The 16,242-nt window shown below is 50.9% G+C and overlaps 1 protein-coding gene across 1 annotated transcript in view; it reads left to right on the forward strand.

The window, feature by feature from the left end:
• COL22A1 (collagen type XXII alpha 1 chain) overlaps positions 1 to 16,242 on the forward strand; it is a 244,154-nt gene that overhangs the window by 101,776 nt on the left and 126,136 nt on the right. Inside the window, exons 18-22 of the mRNA XM_021088863.1 lie at positions 213 to 257; positions 5,892 to 5,936; positions 6,208 to 6,237; positions 6,501 to 6,554; positions 10,225 to 10,278. Coding sequence (XP_020944522.1) covers positions 213 to 257; positions 5,892 to 5,936; positions 6,208 to 6,237; positions 6,501 to 6,554; positions 10,225 to 10,278 — 228 coding nt within the window. The remainder of the gene's footprint in view (positions 1 to 212; positions 258 to 5,891; positions 5,937 to 6,207; positions 6,238 to 6,500; positions 6,555 to 10,224; positions 10,279 to 16,242) is intronic.

Below are 16,242 nucleotides of genomic sequence, written 5' to 3' on the forward strand. Positions count from 1 at the left end.
CCACTCTGCAGCACCAGCTCGAGTCCAAAGGGACTGCCTGGAGATGGGGCGTCAGGCTAGCTGAGGAGGCGCTTCCTAGCAGCACACGCGGGCTGGACGTCTTGTCTCGGGGGACCTGTGCCTTCTGGGAATGAGGCCAGGTACAGAGTCGGAAGAGGGTTGCCCCCCAGCCCGTTCCTTCTGCGCTAACCATCCACCTCTCTTTCGTCCAGGGACGACCCGGCGCTCCCGGCGTGCCAGGGCCCCAGGGAGAGAAGGTAAGCCAGGCTCCGGCGGGAAGGCCCCGAGGAGCAGGCGTGTGAGCTGAACACATCGGGGCCGGGGGGGTGTGTGCGGGGGGGGGAGGGGGGGGCCAGGCTGGAGTTTAGAACAGAGTGCAGACGAAGAGCGAAGAGCGTTGGACGTGGGAACTCAACCTACCGGAAATTTCTGGTTATTGTATTTCAATATCTCTTCTACTCTAAGAAATAAAAACTCACTTAAGAAACAAACAAAAATCCCTATTATATAATGTCTAGACATATTACAATATTATGCTACCTATATGGCTTTTTGGACTAGGCAGAGTATGAACAAATATAAAAAAAAAACTTACCAACTCCCCCTCCTCTCCCTCCTGTTCTCCTTCTCTTTCCTCTGCAGCATTTTTTCTTTTTATCAGAACTATAATCTTGAAGATGTGCCAGTTATTTCATAAAGTATCATTCTACGGGTCATCTGTTTTGGAACAGTTTCCCAGCAAGGCTTAACTTGGTGCATTTGCTGCTTAGGGTTTCTGTACCTCAAATGAAGGACCTGTATGTAAAAAGCCTTGGCACATTGCGAAGTGCTAGGACAGTGTATGTGATGATGATAACCTTTGTAGGCGTTCAAGGTCACAGCGGAAACTAAGAAAGCGCACTGTGGTCTGGGTTATGGGGAGGGGGGAAGACATCAGACCTTGGGTTTGAGAACAGCTGGGGAGGGACGGGAGCAGGATGAATCCAGCAAAGCCAAGGCAGGCGAGACCAGAGGCGCATCCCTGCTGCTCAGCATCACTGTAGAGGTCGGGTGAAGGTCACTGCCGGGCTCAGACGAGTCCCCAGAGCAACCTGAAACTAGAAGAAAAGGGAACGGCCGTTCTGACTCTTTACAGAAGGAGAGCGGGCAAACGTTGTAAATAAATAAATAGACCTACAGGCTAAAAAAAGCCTCCTTTCAGGAGCGGTGGCTGGAGAATGCTGATATCTTCCAAACTTTCTCACTTGGGCTTCCGTTCTAGCGGAGTTAATTATTCTCTGAGTATTTTTAGAGTTGAGACCTCCATTGTTATGGGATCCTAGTGTCAGGGTTTTAATGTATTCTCGCAGCTCCTTGACAGGAGATGTTAAATCCTAAAATAAGTAGTTTATTTCAAGTCACTAAGAGGGAATGATCCTTAAAGTTTGGATCTAGATGACAGCTCTTTCCCACCACCTCGCCCGTGTGTGTGTGTGTGTGTGTGTGTGTGTGTGTGTGTGTGTGTACGTATGCGCGCGCGCGTGTTCCATAAATGCCAACCTTCCACCTCATGGATAGAGGTTTGTGGCCCCTCCTTATTGAGAAGCAGCTGAGTTATCACCACTTATTACAATGAATGCAGCGGCATAGGAAGACAAGGGTCAAGGGTCATGGCATGATTTGGGGTGTTCGTTGGAAGAGTCAAGAAACCAGTGGTTCTCAGATGATGTAAGGCCTCCTAACTGAGTCTAAAAGGACACCAGTGGGACAAGTCTTAGATGCTTTAGTCTTTGAGAAAGTTGCTGGACCCCTTGAGCTGATCGAAACCCCCCTCGATTTACAGATGGGAGAGCAGAGGCCCAGAGAAGTAGGGTGTCTTGCTCAGGACTCCTCAGGGGCTACAGACCAAAGCATGTGGATCTAGCTGCCTGTAAGGCGATGCACCAGCTTGCAGTGTCAGGGGAAGCTCTCTTTGCTGTAGTAAGAGTGTTAGTGGGAGATCCCAATGTGGCTCAGCTGGTTAAGAACCAGACTTAGTGTCCGTGAGGTTGCAGGTTCGATCCCTGGCCTCGCTCAGTAGGTTAAGGATTCAGTGTTGCCATGAGCTATGGTGTAGGTTGCAGACGCGGCTCAGATCTGGCGTTGCTGTGGCTGTGGCGTAGGCCGGCAGCTGCAGCTCTGATTTGACCCCTAGCCTGGGATCTTCCATGTGCCGCAGGTGCAGCCTTCAAAAGAGGACAAGACAAAGAGTGTCAGTGGACTCACTGCATGGCCGTGTGAGTCATCTGCTGCTGGGTAAAATGAGGGTGAAATGGTTTCAAGCAGCCTCTGAGGGCCAGGAATATAGGAGCAGCACGGCTGGGCGGCGGCGGCTCAGGGTCCTCCATGCGCCATCACCAGGGTGGAGTCATGACATCTGAAGAATCCACTTCCACACTCACGCCCAGGGTGCTTGGAGGGCTCAGTGCCTGGGCCTCTCCGCCGGGCGGCTCCCAGATCCACTTCCACACTCACGCCCAGGGTGCTTGGCTCACAGAAGCAGCTGCTGCTCCCCCAGAGTGTGGGGTGAGTCGGCTGAGGCCGGGGCTGGGGGTCCAGAGGGGGCATCCATAGTCACGTCTATAACCTCATCCTGGAAGCCACACCCATCACTTCTGCTGTGAGCGCCTGGCCGCACAGACGGACAGTGGTCCGGAGAGGAGGCCAGGACGCAGGCTCTGAACACCAGGCGGCAGGGCCATCGTGGAGGCTGGCTACCCCGGTGGGTAAAATAGATCTTTGCCAAAATTCGATACCCAGGTGGTAGAAACCGAATGATGCAAGGGCAGACTCTTGGTCCTGTTACTTTTTTTTTTTTTTTGTCTTTCGTCTTTTGTCTTTTTTGGGGCCATACCCATGGCATATGGAGGTTCCCAGGCTAGGGGTCTAATCAGAGCTATAGCTGCCGGCCCACGCCACAGCCACAGCAACGCAGAATCCAAGCCAAGTCTGCAACCTACACCACAGCTCACGGCAACTCCGGATCCTTAACCCACTGATGGAGGCCAGGGATCAAACCAACAACCTCATGGTCCCTCGTCAGATTCATTTCCGCTGCTCCAGGACAGGAACTCCCCACCAGTTCTTTGACCTTGAACCTCGCTGGGCTTCAGTTTCTTCATCTCTAAGACAGGACAGTCTCTCAGGGGAAAAGATTTAGTCCATGTCAGGTCCTTAGAACAAGGCATAGAAACAGTATCCAATGCCTATTAGCGTTATATACATAAATTATCATGAATGGACCATAGGGTCTTAGTTTTCCTTGCTAATGATTTAACCTGTCAAGACGTTTCATCTCACCGTTTGTAAAATTACTTGTGCAGGTGATAAAACATGTGTTGATTAATTGATTTCATAACTATCACTGAAACTCACTTTGCATGGTGTAATGATGATGGTAAATGCAGCAATAAAGACAATAAAAATGAATGTCGTAATGAGACATTGTGACGATAAAAGGAGAAAGACGCAATGATAAACCTCAGAAGAATCGTTATTCAGCCACACCTAACCCTCTTTTTATCTTTCTCATCTGTATATAAGTATATATATGTTCCTATATGAATGTTTTATGTATTTCCGTATGTTTAAGAAACCACACCAAAAGGTGACTGTATAGTTAGGAATGTTACCGTGTAGTTTGGAGAGCCACACCAAGATGTTACAGTGTAATTCAGAATATTCCAGTGTGTAGTTCATTCAGGATTTTAGTAATACTGACAGTAGTATTGCCGAAGTATTAATAAGATGTGTGGGGTATAGGGAAGCAATACCGGGTTCTGAGTGCCTGGAGCTGGCCACATGTACATGTCATGGAAGTGTCTGGAGAGGATAGAAAGTGCTTTAAAAAGGCAGTGTGAGCACGTGTGTGCACACGCGTGTGTATATGGGTGCTGGGGCCGTGGAGAGGAAAAGCTGGAATGGAAACACGTTTCTGAGGCAGGACTCGATTATGACACGTGAGACAGAAAGCCAGGTCCAGTGAGAAGAACTGGCCCTCTGTACGTGCCACTCAGCTTTGCTGCGTAGCTAAACCTGCTCTAAAAAGTAAAGCTTCCCATTGTGGCTCAGAGGTAATGAACCCAACTAGAATCCATGAGGACATGGGTTCAATCCCTGGCCTTGCTCAGTGGGTTAAGGATCCAATGTCACCATGAGCTGAGGTGGAAGCTGTGGCGGAGGCCAGTGGCTGTAGCTCAATTGACCCCTAGCCAGGGAACCTCCATATGCTGTAGGTGCGGCCCTAAAAAAAAAAGTAAAGTGTTTTTAAAGAGTCATTATGAAGTGAGATTTGAGGAAAACACCTGATGCCATGTAAAGAAATGTGACTTTTTCAAGTCTTGGGCAGCAGTGTGAGCATCAGAACTGTGACTGCAGCAGTTTGGGTGTCAGAGAAAACTGGCCCTGTCCATAAGATAGGACCTCAACGCAGGGTGACAGGTGTGCCTTGAGTCCTTCATTCTTACTCCTGGGCCCTAGGAGCTAATAGATGCTTCTGTATTTATTCAGCTTTGCCAGCTGATTCTCCAGGAGGTTTTGAACGTGTCTCGTGCTGCCCAAGCCAGCCTCTAGGGCACATGAAAAGTCGCATCTCCAAGTCACATGTGGGGACATTGGCTGTGAACAGTGTCCTTGTTTTTGTCTCTAGGGCACTAGAGACATAACAGCGAAGACTTTTCTGTTGGTTGAAAAATATGCCCCGTGTAGAACCAAGGTGTAGCCCACATTCTGGAAATCTGACCTTACAGCTGTCAGAGCCTGGGCGGCCTGGGGGGAGGGGAGAAGCAGATGAGAAAACAGAACCTCTGTAGAGCGTGACCTGTTGAAAATGGAGGGGGATCAGCACAGCCCTTGTGTTAGTTATTTGCTGGATAAGTGTTTCCTGATCTCTGACCAAGTGCTGAACCTTGGGCCTCACGCAGAGGATGCACCGTGGGTGTGGTCACTGCTCTCGCTGTGCCTGACACAGTGCCTGGTGGAACGGGTGCTCACTGTGCCTGATGCAGTGCCTGGTAGAGCAGGTGCTCCTGGGTGGTGGACCGAGGGATGCCCCTGAGCAGAGAAGTGCTGCAAAAAGCACCAGCCACATCCAAGCACTGGGCAAGATGTGCTCGTGAACAAAAACAAGGCTCCTACCATCTTGATGCAGAGATACGAGTTAGACACAGAAATGTACAGGAAGGCAGTAAGACCAGGCAGGATGGCATGTGTGATGGAGCACGGAGGAGGCGGCGGTCCTGAGGGCTTGCCTGGATAAACAAGGGCCTCGAAGGGGTGGAGAACAGCAGGGAAGGTGGTCGGTACACCCTGTTAGTATGAGAGTCTCTAGGTCCATCCATGTTGCTGCAAAGGGCATTATTTTTCATTCTTTTTATGGCTGAGTAATATTCCATTGTGTGTATATGTACCACATCTTCTTTATCCAGTTCTCTGTTGGTGGGCATTTAGGTTGCTTCCATGTCCTGGATGTTGTGAACAGAGCTTCTGAAGTGCTAGGGTGCATATATCTTTTTGATCTAAAAAATGATGCATATGAACTTATTTACAAAACAGAAAGAGACTCACAGACACAGAAAGCAAACTTATGGTTACCTGGGGGGAGAGAGGGGGTAGAAATAAACTAGGAGTTTGGGATTAGCATATACACGGTACTGTGTATGAAATAAGCACACAACAGGGGGGCTACACTGAAGATCTCATGATAGCCTGTAATGGAAGAGAATCTGTAAAAGAATATACATATACACGTGGTTGTGTGTAGGTGTGTACAACTGAATTAGTGTGCTCTATACCTGAAACTAACACAGCCTTATAAATTAACTGTTCCTCGACAAAAAGTACACTCTGTTGACAGGTTGCTCATTTCTCCGCAGGGCGCCGTGGGGCCTGCAGGACCTCCCGGGGTACCGGGCTCTGTGGTGAGTGGTGCTGCCACCAGGGGTTGGAATCGTGGACTCGGATCCTCTTAGGAGTATGGACTGGGGAGAGTTGTTGCCTCCGGGAATGGGGCGGGAGTCCGCGGGTGACGCAGGCTGGGTACAAGTCTTAGCGCACCAATGATGGGATAGAACCAGAGACGAGTCAGAAATGGCTGAGTCCAGCCTGCTGTGTGAGTCCCCTCCGGAGGGGAGCGAGGTTGACTGTGGAGAAAATGCCGCCGCCTTTGCTGACATCTGGTTTGTCCCTCAGGTGCAGAGAGAGGGCCTGAAGGGCGAGCAGGTGAGAGGAATGTGGGTCCTGTCGTGGTGGGGCTCTCGGGGGGCCGCAGAAATAGGAAGGCCACCAGCATGGGAGTGACCCTGCTTGCTGAACTCAGATGGAGCTTTTCAGAGATGGGTCAAGCTGACTCTCGGCTAGGAACGCACATCTCCGCCGAGTATCTCGGTCCTCGATGGGACCTCTGAAGAAAGCAGAGTCAGCAAAGGGACCCCATTGTGTGGAGGGGGGATTGTGGCTAATTCTTGTGTGGCTTATGTTTCCAGGGAGCCCCAGGACCACGAGGTCACCAGGGCCCACCTGGGCCACCAGGCGCTCAGGTAAGCCATCCTTCCCCAGCCCAGGTCTGCCCTGACACCTGTAGATCTGGAAGGTAATAGGCAGGCTCACCCTGGGCACTGCGTGGTGTCAGAAGCTCTCCCCAGCACCCCAGGGACGGGGACGGTTGTCAGCCCCCGGCACAGGAGGAAACTGGGCCTCACGTGAGACCCCTGGGCACGGACCATGCAGTTAGCAATGTGGAGCCCAGAGGAAAGCCCGGGCAGCCCACCTCCGGAGCCCCCAGTCACGTCCCACACAGGCCGGGATTGGGGCCTCGGGTCTGCCGTCTGGTGCTGTAGTTTCCTTTCGGATAAAAGGAATGAAACCACTGGGCACTTTGATGCCGGTTGAGTCGCTTCCGGTGCGTGTTTGCTTTCGGCATGTTTCTGAGTCATACTGACTCTGCAGTCGTTTGGATCACTTCAGCCTTTGGTTTCTCCCTCGGTTAGGGATTCGATGATGTGTAAATAACCACTCAGAAGAGGCCAGGCAAATCACAATGGTCATTTTTGATAAGAGGTCAGAGACAAAGGATAATTATTCATAAGGCTATAGTCGGTTCCAAGCTAGTGATTGACCCGTGCTCATCCTGGTAACGGGCTGCTGCTGCTTTCAAGTTACTGTATTTTGTTGAAGGAAATAAGGCCAATCTTATTTTGAAATGTCCATAAATTAGATTTTTATGAAGCCATCAAGGCCCATTCCTCCTTCAGATAAATGTGTATGTTTTTACTGGGGTAAAACTAGAGGAAACTTAGACGTCTCATTCCAGCATAATTAGAACAGTTTCCTATCTAAAAGCTCAGGTCAGAAAAGCCACCCTCTGTCTCTCTAACCTCAGTTGCTTTGCCCAGCTTCTCCAAGGCTTGGTGTCCAGAGCTCTCCGGCATCGTTACAACTGTTGCGAGGCTGAAAGTAGATAATGCAGAATGCTCTCATATTTCGCTCTCCGTGCACATACGCGCATATATTTCAGATCCAGGATTGGCAAAAGTACTGGCTGCCCATATACTGTAGTATATTATATACAAAAACATTTGCATGTTGTTTGCAAGGGTGAAATTATTTTTGTACTTTTACTAGTGCAGACATTGGTACAGAGATGTTATTAAATCACACAGCTGAGAAGCAAGACTGAGCTTTGAACTCGGATCTGTCTGACTGTCTAGCCCACGCTCATTTCACTCCAGAGGGCACAGGACAGCAATCCCTCCTCTGAGATGTGCCAAAGAGAATTACTCTACTTCATGGTCCCACTAAGGAAAGAGAAGGTGACGATGCCCAGCCCTGCTTAATTCGCGAGGCAGCCTCCTTGACCTCTGACCCTGGGATCTGGGAGGTCATAATGGGAAGTTTGCCCCCTTTATGTAAATTTTGTTTTGAGGGAAAGACGCCTTAAACATCTGTGGCCACCTATTTTATAGCAAGTGAAATATTAAGACTGGAGATAAAGGGGCGTAAGCTCATGGCCTGACCTCATGGTTTAGTGAAAGGAGTAGGAGAGAGAAGCAATCGAGAATGAACGCTCGCAATCTCCGGATGATTAGTGAGAATTCTCTGCGTGGCTCGTACCTGGAGCCCATTGCACTGGACAAAGAGAGGGTGCTGAACCTCAGCACTCAGATACCCCAAGCCTGCACCCGGCGGAGCTGTCCAGGGTCCTGAAGCTGCCCCCTAGGCTAGATGCTCTCGGTAGAATGGAATTGGGTGTGATCTGTAGTGTTGGTGATGAAGTTCCCTTTCAAGGAGCTCAGAAACCCAGTAGCTTACCTACAGACCTTGTGAAAAATGGGGACCAGTGATAAGAGACCAGGACCGGAAGTTTCTTAAGACCAGGGCCACTGTCTCTCCCATTTCTAAATCCACAGAGTTTGTAACTTAATACAGGCTTATGGAGGAGAGAGCCCACAATGGGCATTCCAGATGAACATGAGCGTGGGGCCTGGTCACCGTATGATCTCATAAGGATCCCGTGCCCGTGGAATGCACTTGGGGTTAGGACCCAGGACATCTGATTTCATGTCCCAGTTCATCTTCCCAGTAACTTTGGGTCTTTGATGGCGTCGCTGTGCCTCTCTTACCCTCTTCGTCTTCCCCAACTTGGACATCATCATCACTGACAGCCTCTCCCACGTAAATATCCTGTGAGGGTTAAAGGAGTCCCCGTAGAAAGCGCCGCTCTGTGAAGCCTCATTAAGCCCAATATTGTTGTCACTTTTAGTTCTGTCTTTTTTGAATGCCTGGCAGCACCTAGCCCAGGGCCTTCCGCAGAGCAGTTGCTCCCTAAATAGTCATTGGATTGAAACAAATCGAGAACCTGTCTTCACTGGCGTCTGTTGAGAATGGAAAATTCTGAGTTTGTATCTAGCAACCCCAGCAAGTAGAAAATGTCTCCCATTCTCTAAATGGAAACAGCATGCAGCCCGCTGCATCCAAATGCTGAGGTTGCTGTAGGCATGCATCTCTCAGTCTCTCCCCAAGACAAAACAGATTCTGGGAGTTTTATCAATGTCTGGTTGAGCATAATAAAGCATCTCTCCAGGTGAGCAGATCAAACGCAAGGCATCTCTTGATGCTTAAGGAAAGCTCACGTCTGTGGATTTTCCCCTGAGCTCTCTGGAATAATCTTTGAGAGCAAGGGAGATTTAAACCTTTAATTACTACTGTTTGTCCACTCATGTATTTATTTTTAGGGTGTTATTAAGAGGAAAGACCTTAGACCTAAATACAATTCCATCACTTAATAGTTATGCCGAATTTGGTAATTGGGGCTGTTGATATAATAATCATATTTATGAAAGATGAAATTGAAGTGCAGAGAGGGAGTTTCTGGCCCAAATTCACCCATAAAGTTTGTGACACAGCCACAGAGCTGAAGGGTTTTTCCCGTTCACATTTCATGCCGTGTTCTAAGTGACATCACTCTACATTTGGGTATAAATCGGGTGCTCTCAGGAGGTCCGGGTGCTGAGTCAGGGCTTTTGTGCCCATCCTTCATGTGGCCCCTCACAACCACCCCGTAGGGAGGTACGTTGCCCTCACTTAGGCGACGAGCCGAGGTTCAGAGATGCCCAGTGGCTTGTCTGAGATCAGGCAGCAGATACGTACCGAGGGGGGCCGGACTTTAATCAGGTCACTATGCTGCCCTCGTGTGCCAGTTTTCCTTGCTTAGTGGAAGTTGATCTCTCGTAGACAACCTCATTTATTTATGCAGACGGTCATTTCATATCACAATGGACAGAGGGTCCGATAACCTCAGCTGGCTCTTGCTGAGGCAGCAAGATACAGGGGCAGAGGCACCAGGCTTAGAGCAAAAGATGCGTGGGTTCCAGACACCTGTTTTATGTGCACATCGTGTGTGCATAGTGTGTGCGCTCTTGTGTGCACTAATGCAAGGCATTCGATCCTTGCTGTACTCAGCTTTAAAGTGTGAGTGATGGCACCTCCATCTCGGTTGTTAAACACCCTTAATTAGACCAGATATTTCAGTGCTATGGATTGGAGGGAACGGGGAATTTTTTTCCCTCCTGACCTCCCTCCCAGATTCCTCACTGGAACGGGATGGTATTTTCCTATGCAGGGAGAGTGAGAGGGCAGAGTACATCCTGTGGTGTTTACGCTGTATTTACCACGGCTGGTCTTTTTTCCCCCTGTCTTCTCCTCCTACAGGGTCTGAGGGGTCCAGAAGGCAAGGACGGACCTCCTGGCCTGCAAGGCCTCCGAGTAAGTAAACTGTCCTCCCTTTATGGCGCCCCAACTCGACCCCACTGAGACCCCCCCCCCATTTTAGCAGCTCAGACGGAGGAGATGAAGCCTGTCTCATGAGCTTAGAATGAAAGATTGGAAGCAGACTGAAGGGTTAGACTGGGTTCATCAGCGGTGGTTGAGGATGGGCTGTGTGGTCAGCCCGGAGCTGAATCCCAGGTCATTTGGTGCAGATGAGCCTGTTGTTTGCCACGAGTCATGAATATAGACACTCACATCCGTGTGTGGTCAGAGCCCCAGCAGAAGGAAGCCCGGGCCTGAGAGAACACAGACAAGGAGCAGTGACCCAACCTGGGGGCCAGCCAGGGCTTCCTGAAAGAGGTGATGCTTGAGCTAAGTCCTGAGGAAGGAGTAAGGAAAAATAGCAGTGAAAGAGTAGCAGTCTGCCCGTGGGCTGTTAGGTCCTCTAATCTAAAAATCCACGTTATTTTCGAGTACCGTAATTTTTTTTCTTGTCTTTTTAGCGCTGCACCCACAGCATGTGGAGGTTCTCAAGCTAGGGGTTGAATCGGAGCTGCAGCTACAGGCCTACACCACAGCCACAGCAAAACGGGATCTGAGCCACAGCTGTGACCAACACCACAGCTCATGGCAACGCCAGATCCTTAACCCATTGAGCAAGGCCAGGGATCAAACCCATGTCCTCATGGGGTGGGTTTGATCGGGTTCAAACCCATCAAACCCACTAGTTGGGGGTTTCCACTGAGCCACGACGGAAATTCCATGAATATCATAATTCCTGAAGTGTTTAATTCAATTCAGCCCTTGTCCTTTTATTCTGATTGTGCACCCCTTATGGATTTGAATCCACCAGTAAACACAGCCTGACACCATGCTGTGTATTTTAGGACAGAGGGTGATGAAGCACACCTGGGTTGGGTGCCCCCCTCGGTGCCCCCACGGCGAACTGGGACTGGCCTGAAACTCTGCATTCTCAGCTCCCTGCAGGGTGCCCGGCCCTTAAGCATGGGGCATCTTCCACGGGCTCACCTAGCGAGCAGGCCCAGGGCACAACCATCCAGAGGGGTTGGGGCAGCCCCTGGTGGTAGGGAGCTCACTGCCCTTGGAGGTTTTAGTCCAGAGGCCAGGGGGCCACTCTCAGATGGGTGGAAGCGGGGGTTCTGGGGTCTGGCAGAGGGAGCCCCTGTCCCACACATGGCCTCTCTCATAGCCTGGAGAGTCCCTAGTGAAGAGGGTGGTGTCTCAGGTTTGCTGTGGACTGAGTGTGACTAGGGGGGATCACGTGGTACCTTCTCAGTTCCGACATCCGGTGACCTGCCTCTGACTCAGCACAGACTCCACCCTGTGCTTACCTACCGTGAACGCCCTCCTCTGGTTTCCAAGCACCTCTGCATCCTAGGACCGTCTTGAACTCCCAGGCTTCTCAGAGGAACTTATTTTGAAGGCTCACTGAGACGTGGAAGGGTGTCCTGAAGGCGGGTTGGGTGGGAGAAGGCACTTATGCTAGAAGACCGTGGAGATGCCACCTCCCACGAGCATCCCCAGCCCTGGCCTCAGTTTCCCCATCAGTCGAATGGGTCAAGGCCAGTTGCCGTCTCCTCTGTGTGGCTCAAGGATCCTGGACTTGGCAGCAAAATGCACCTAGGTTGAAGCTTGCCTCTCCTTCTCAGCAGCTGCGTGAGCCTTCAGGGGACCCAGCCTCTCTGTGCCTGTGTATTTGGTCACAATGGGAAGGCAGCCCAGACAGCTGAGTTGTTGTGAGAAAACTCGTGCCAGTGTGGGCGTGGCCCTTTATGGGCAGCAAGACGTGGCAGCTGTCGAGGCTGTCATTCCCCCAGCAAGCCCGTGCATGGTCTCAGGAGAAAACAGCGGTCTTGTACATATGTGATGGGTGTTTAGGGAACCTTATTTCATCTCGCCCCCAGCCGCTCTAAGTGTTACTTTTCCTAATTTAATGTTGGATGGTGAGTGTGACTCTGATAACAGAGATGACTGCAAAGGACTTTTTTGGGTTTTGTGGGGTTTTTTTTTGTCTTTTTAGGGCCGCAACCGCAGCATCTGGAGGTTCCCAGGCTAGGAGTCAAATCGGAGCTGCAGCTGCCAGCCTGCAACAGAGCCACAGCAACTCCGGATCTGAGCCTTGTCTGCAACCTACACCACAGCTCACAGCAGCGCCAGATCCTTAACCCACTGAGCGAGTCAGGGATCGAACCTGCGTCCTCATGGATACTAGTCAGATTCATTTCCACTGCACCATGACGGGAACTCCCTAAAGTTTTTTTTGTTTGTTTTAAATCTTTGTCTTTATTCAGGTGGCTCTTATTAAGGAGGGGAGGGGATGTCTCTTGCCTGGAGCTTGTTTGTCAAGGCCCACGCTTCGTTGGCCATGACGTCCTGGCACCCCAAAAGTGCTCATGTATCCTCTAGGGACGGCTGCTGTCCACCCCAGAAAAACCTCTCACCCCTAAGAGTAGTGTCAGACTCCAGGGCAGGGGCGGCTGCACTTGATCCGACCCTGGCGCTGGCTGGGGCTGAGGGGCTTTGACACATGCACCAAGACGGGGGATTTGAGGAATGAAGTAAAGGGACCCGAGAAGCAATCTGGGTGGAGAGGAGGGCAGGGCAGGGTGCGGCCGGTCTTGGTTGATCCCCTGTGCTCCAGCTAAGTGCCCGTCCTCACCACAGTCCTGGGAAGGGCCTGCACCCCCCTTTCCAGGCTCCGGAAACAAATCCATAATACCTTCATCACACCTAAATCTGTGAAGAAGCTTCATCGTGTATTCACTTGTGTTCACAGTTTCCCGGACTGTCTCATGCATGTCTGGTTGCCGTTCGTTCCCTGCAGGATGTTTGGGTGCAGAAGTGGCGTGGCCCAGGTTGCATTCCAGAGGCATCCGTCTGGCCGCTGTGTGGAGGGGAGGAGACCGACTAGGAGATGATGGCTGTGGTCAAGGGGAAAAGGTGGTGGTCCAGACCGGGGAGGGGGCTGGGAGGAGCACCTGTCCTGGACCCGAGGCTCTGCCAGGCAGCAGGGCCCCGAGGCAGAGGCAGAGCCCTTGGCCTGAGAGACCGAGTGTGTTGCGGAGGAGAGCAAGCCCAGAGTCCCAGGGCGGGGTGGTGAGAGAGGAGCTCTTCTCTGGTCCTGTGTCTCTAGCAAACAGAGGGGGGTGACCCAGTGGGTCGCTGGGGACCCCGTGCTGCTGGTGTCCTTGACGGTAATCTGACGGGAGCCCTTCCATCCCATGGGCACTGCTAGTTCTCGGCTTCACCGCAGACACCCAGAGCAGAGGCAAACGGCGATGTTGGTGTGGGCTCAGAAGCCACTTCCTGTTCAGCCGGTCTCTGGCTGAGTCGGGAAGACCCGAGACCGAAGGACGACTTATTCAGAGCACGACCCCTCGCCCTCGCTCAGGGCTTCCTGCATTTCCTCCCCGTCAGCTTCCATTGAAACGTCCCTCTGAAGGGCTCCTTACTGTCAGCGTGCACACTCAGGCTGTGGCACGGGAAGAGACAAGACAGTGAGGTGCTGCAGGGGCCGGGGAACCGAGACACAGAGACAGCAGAGCGGCTGCATAATGGGATGCCTTTATTTTAGAGATTAGCGAGAGGCAGACAGCGTAATCCCTGGCAAGGCGAATGCATTCATTTTGGTCATAGCTGGTATTTTACCACAGTGATGTGGTGAAAGGGGAGGGTCAGGAGCCAGGCACCCTCTCCCCATCCCCATCCCAGTCCCACATCTCCATCCCCATACTCATCCCGATCCCCATCCTGATCCCGCATCCCCATCCCCATCCCCATCCCGCATCCCCATCCCCATCCCCATCCCGATCCCCATCCTGATCCCGCATCCCCATCCCCATCCCGCATCCCCATCCCCATCCCCATCCCGATCCCCATCCTGATCCCGCATCCCCATCCCCATCCCGCATCCCCATCCTGATCCCGCATCCCCATCCCCATCCCCATCCCGCATCCCCATCCCCATCCCGATCCCGCAGAGCCCTGGAAGGTGCAGGACCCCTGCAGGGGATGTCAGGCACTCACAGCCTGGCTGTATTCCCTGCCTTAGACGGAGGTAGAGAAGCTACTCAAGCCGTTTCTGAACTTCTGTTTTCCTATTGCCTTTCTGAACCAGGCCCTGCCTGGGGAGCCCTGCTGGAGGGGGCAGTGCTGCAGCCGCATCTGAACCCAGAACTTTCCAAAGTAGAGCCAGCCAGGCTCCAGGCTGTGGAGGCACTTGGACACTGGAAAGCTTCCATGAGGTTGATTTTTCAAAAAAAAAATTCTCTCGTGCCCTAATCGTCCACCCCAAAATAGACATCCTGTCACTCTCACACCAGCCTATTTTAATTTTCTGTAGAGGACTTACCTGATATTTTTATTATTTGAGAATTTGTTTATTTTTGTTTTCTCCACTAAAATATGTCTGTGAGGATGTTATTTTTGTATTTGCAGCATCTAGAGGAGTGCCCCATGTTTATAAAACATATTTTTATATATACATTACAATAAATATTTAAATAATATCTATAAGGGTGTAAATATGCATAAATACATAATAGCATTAGTGACTGTATAGTCCCACAGGAGTGCTGCTTTCCAGGCGGTTGGCACAGTTGGTGGTATGGGCGGAACAGGACCCTGGACTGGGCCTCTGGGCTCCTGGGTTCTGACCTTTGACAGAGAATGCCCAACTTTTTTTTTTTTCATCCCATTTCATCCACCTCCTACCCCTGCCCCTTCCAACAACTACCAGTCTGTTCTCTGCATCTGTGAATTCAGGTTTTCTAGGTGCCACGTTATAAATGAGGCTGTGTGGTATTTGTCCTTGATGTGTTTCACTTAGCATAAGGCTCTCAAGGTTCATCCACGTTGTTGCTAATGGCAAGATGTCCCTTTTTTTGCTGCTGTTGTTGTTGTTTTAAGGCTGAACCCAAGGCCTATGGAAGTTCTCAGCCCAGAGGTCGAATTAGAGCTGCAGCTGCCAGTCTACACCACAGCCATAGCAACGCCAGATCTGAACGTGTCTGCCTCCTACACCACAGCACACAGCAATTCCAGATCCTTTAAACCGCTGAACAAGGACAGGGACTGAATCTGCGTCCTCATGAATACTAGTCGGGTTCTTAACCCACTGAGCCACACCGGGAGCTCCATGATTTCCTTACTTTTATTCCCTTGTATGTATGCCATTTTTTCTTTATCCATCATTGCTTCAGTGGACACTAGGTGGCTTCCATGTCTTGGCTGTTGTCAGTAATGCTGGAGTGAGCATGGGGGTGTGTGTATCTTTTCAAGTTAGTGTTTTCATTTCCTTGGACAGATGCTCAGAATTGGAGTGGTTGCTGGATCGTGTGGTAGTTCTTCTTCTTCTTCTTGAGGAGCTTCCATGCTGTTTTCCATCGTGGCTGCACCAGTTTCCATTCCTGCCAACAGTGCAGCAGGCTCCCTCTTCTCCCCATCCTCACCAATACTTGCTATTCCTTGTCTTCTTGGTAGTAGCTATTCTAAGGCGTGTGGGTGACATCTCCTCGTGGTTTTGATGTGCAGTCCCCTGCCGCTTAGGGATGCTGAGCACCTTTGCATGGACTCTTGGTCATCTATGTGTCTAGAATGTCCAATTTTAAAGAAAAAAAACCTTGGTTTCTTCCATACCCTGTCTTTGTCTTGCTGTGTGGTCCTAGTCTCACCCCAAATAGCCTAGTTACCTTCTTTCTTCTCTGAACAAAAAGGAGGGGAGGAGTTCCCGCTCTGGTGCAGTGGGTTAAGAATCCAACTGCAGCACTTTGGGTTGCTGTGGAGGTGCTGGTTCAATCCCCAGCCCGGGCAGTGGGTTAAAGATCCTGCGTTGCTGCAGCTGAAGCTCGGATTTCAGTCCCTGGCCTGGGAACATCCATATGCTGCAGGTGCAGCCATTGGACAAAAAAAAAAAGGAAAAAGAAAAAAACTTTGCTTAAG

This window comes from Sus scrofa, chromosome 4 (genome assembly GCF_000003025.6).
Source record: "Sus scrofa isolate TJ Tabasco breed Duroc chromosome 4, Sscrofa11.1, whole genome shotgun sequence".
Lineage (NCBI taxonomy): Eukaryota > Metazoa > Chordata > Mammalia > Artiodactyla > Suidae > Sus > Sus scrofa.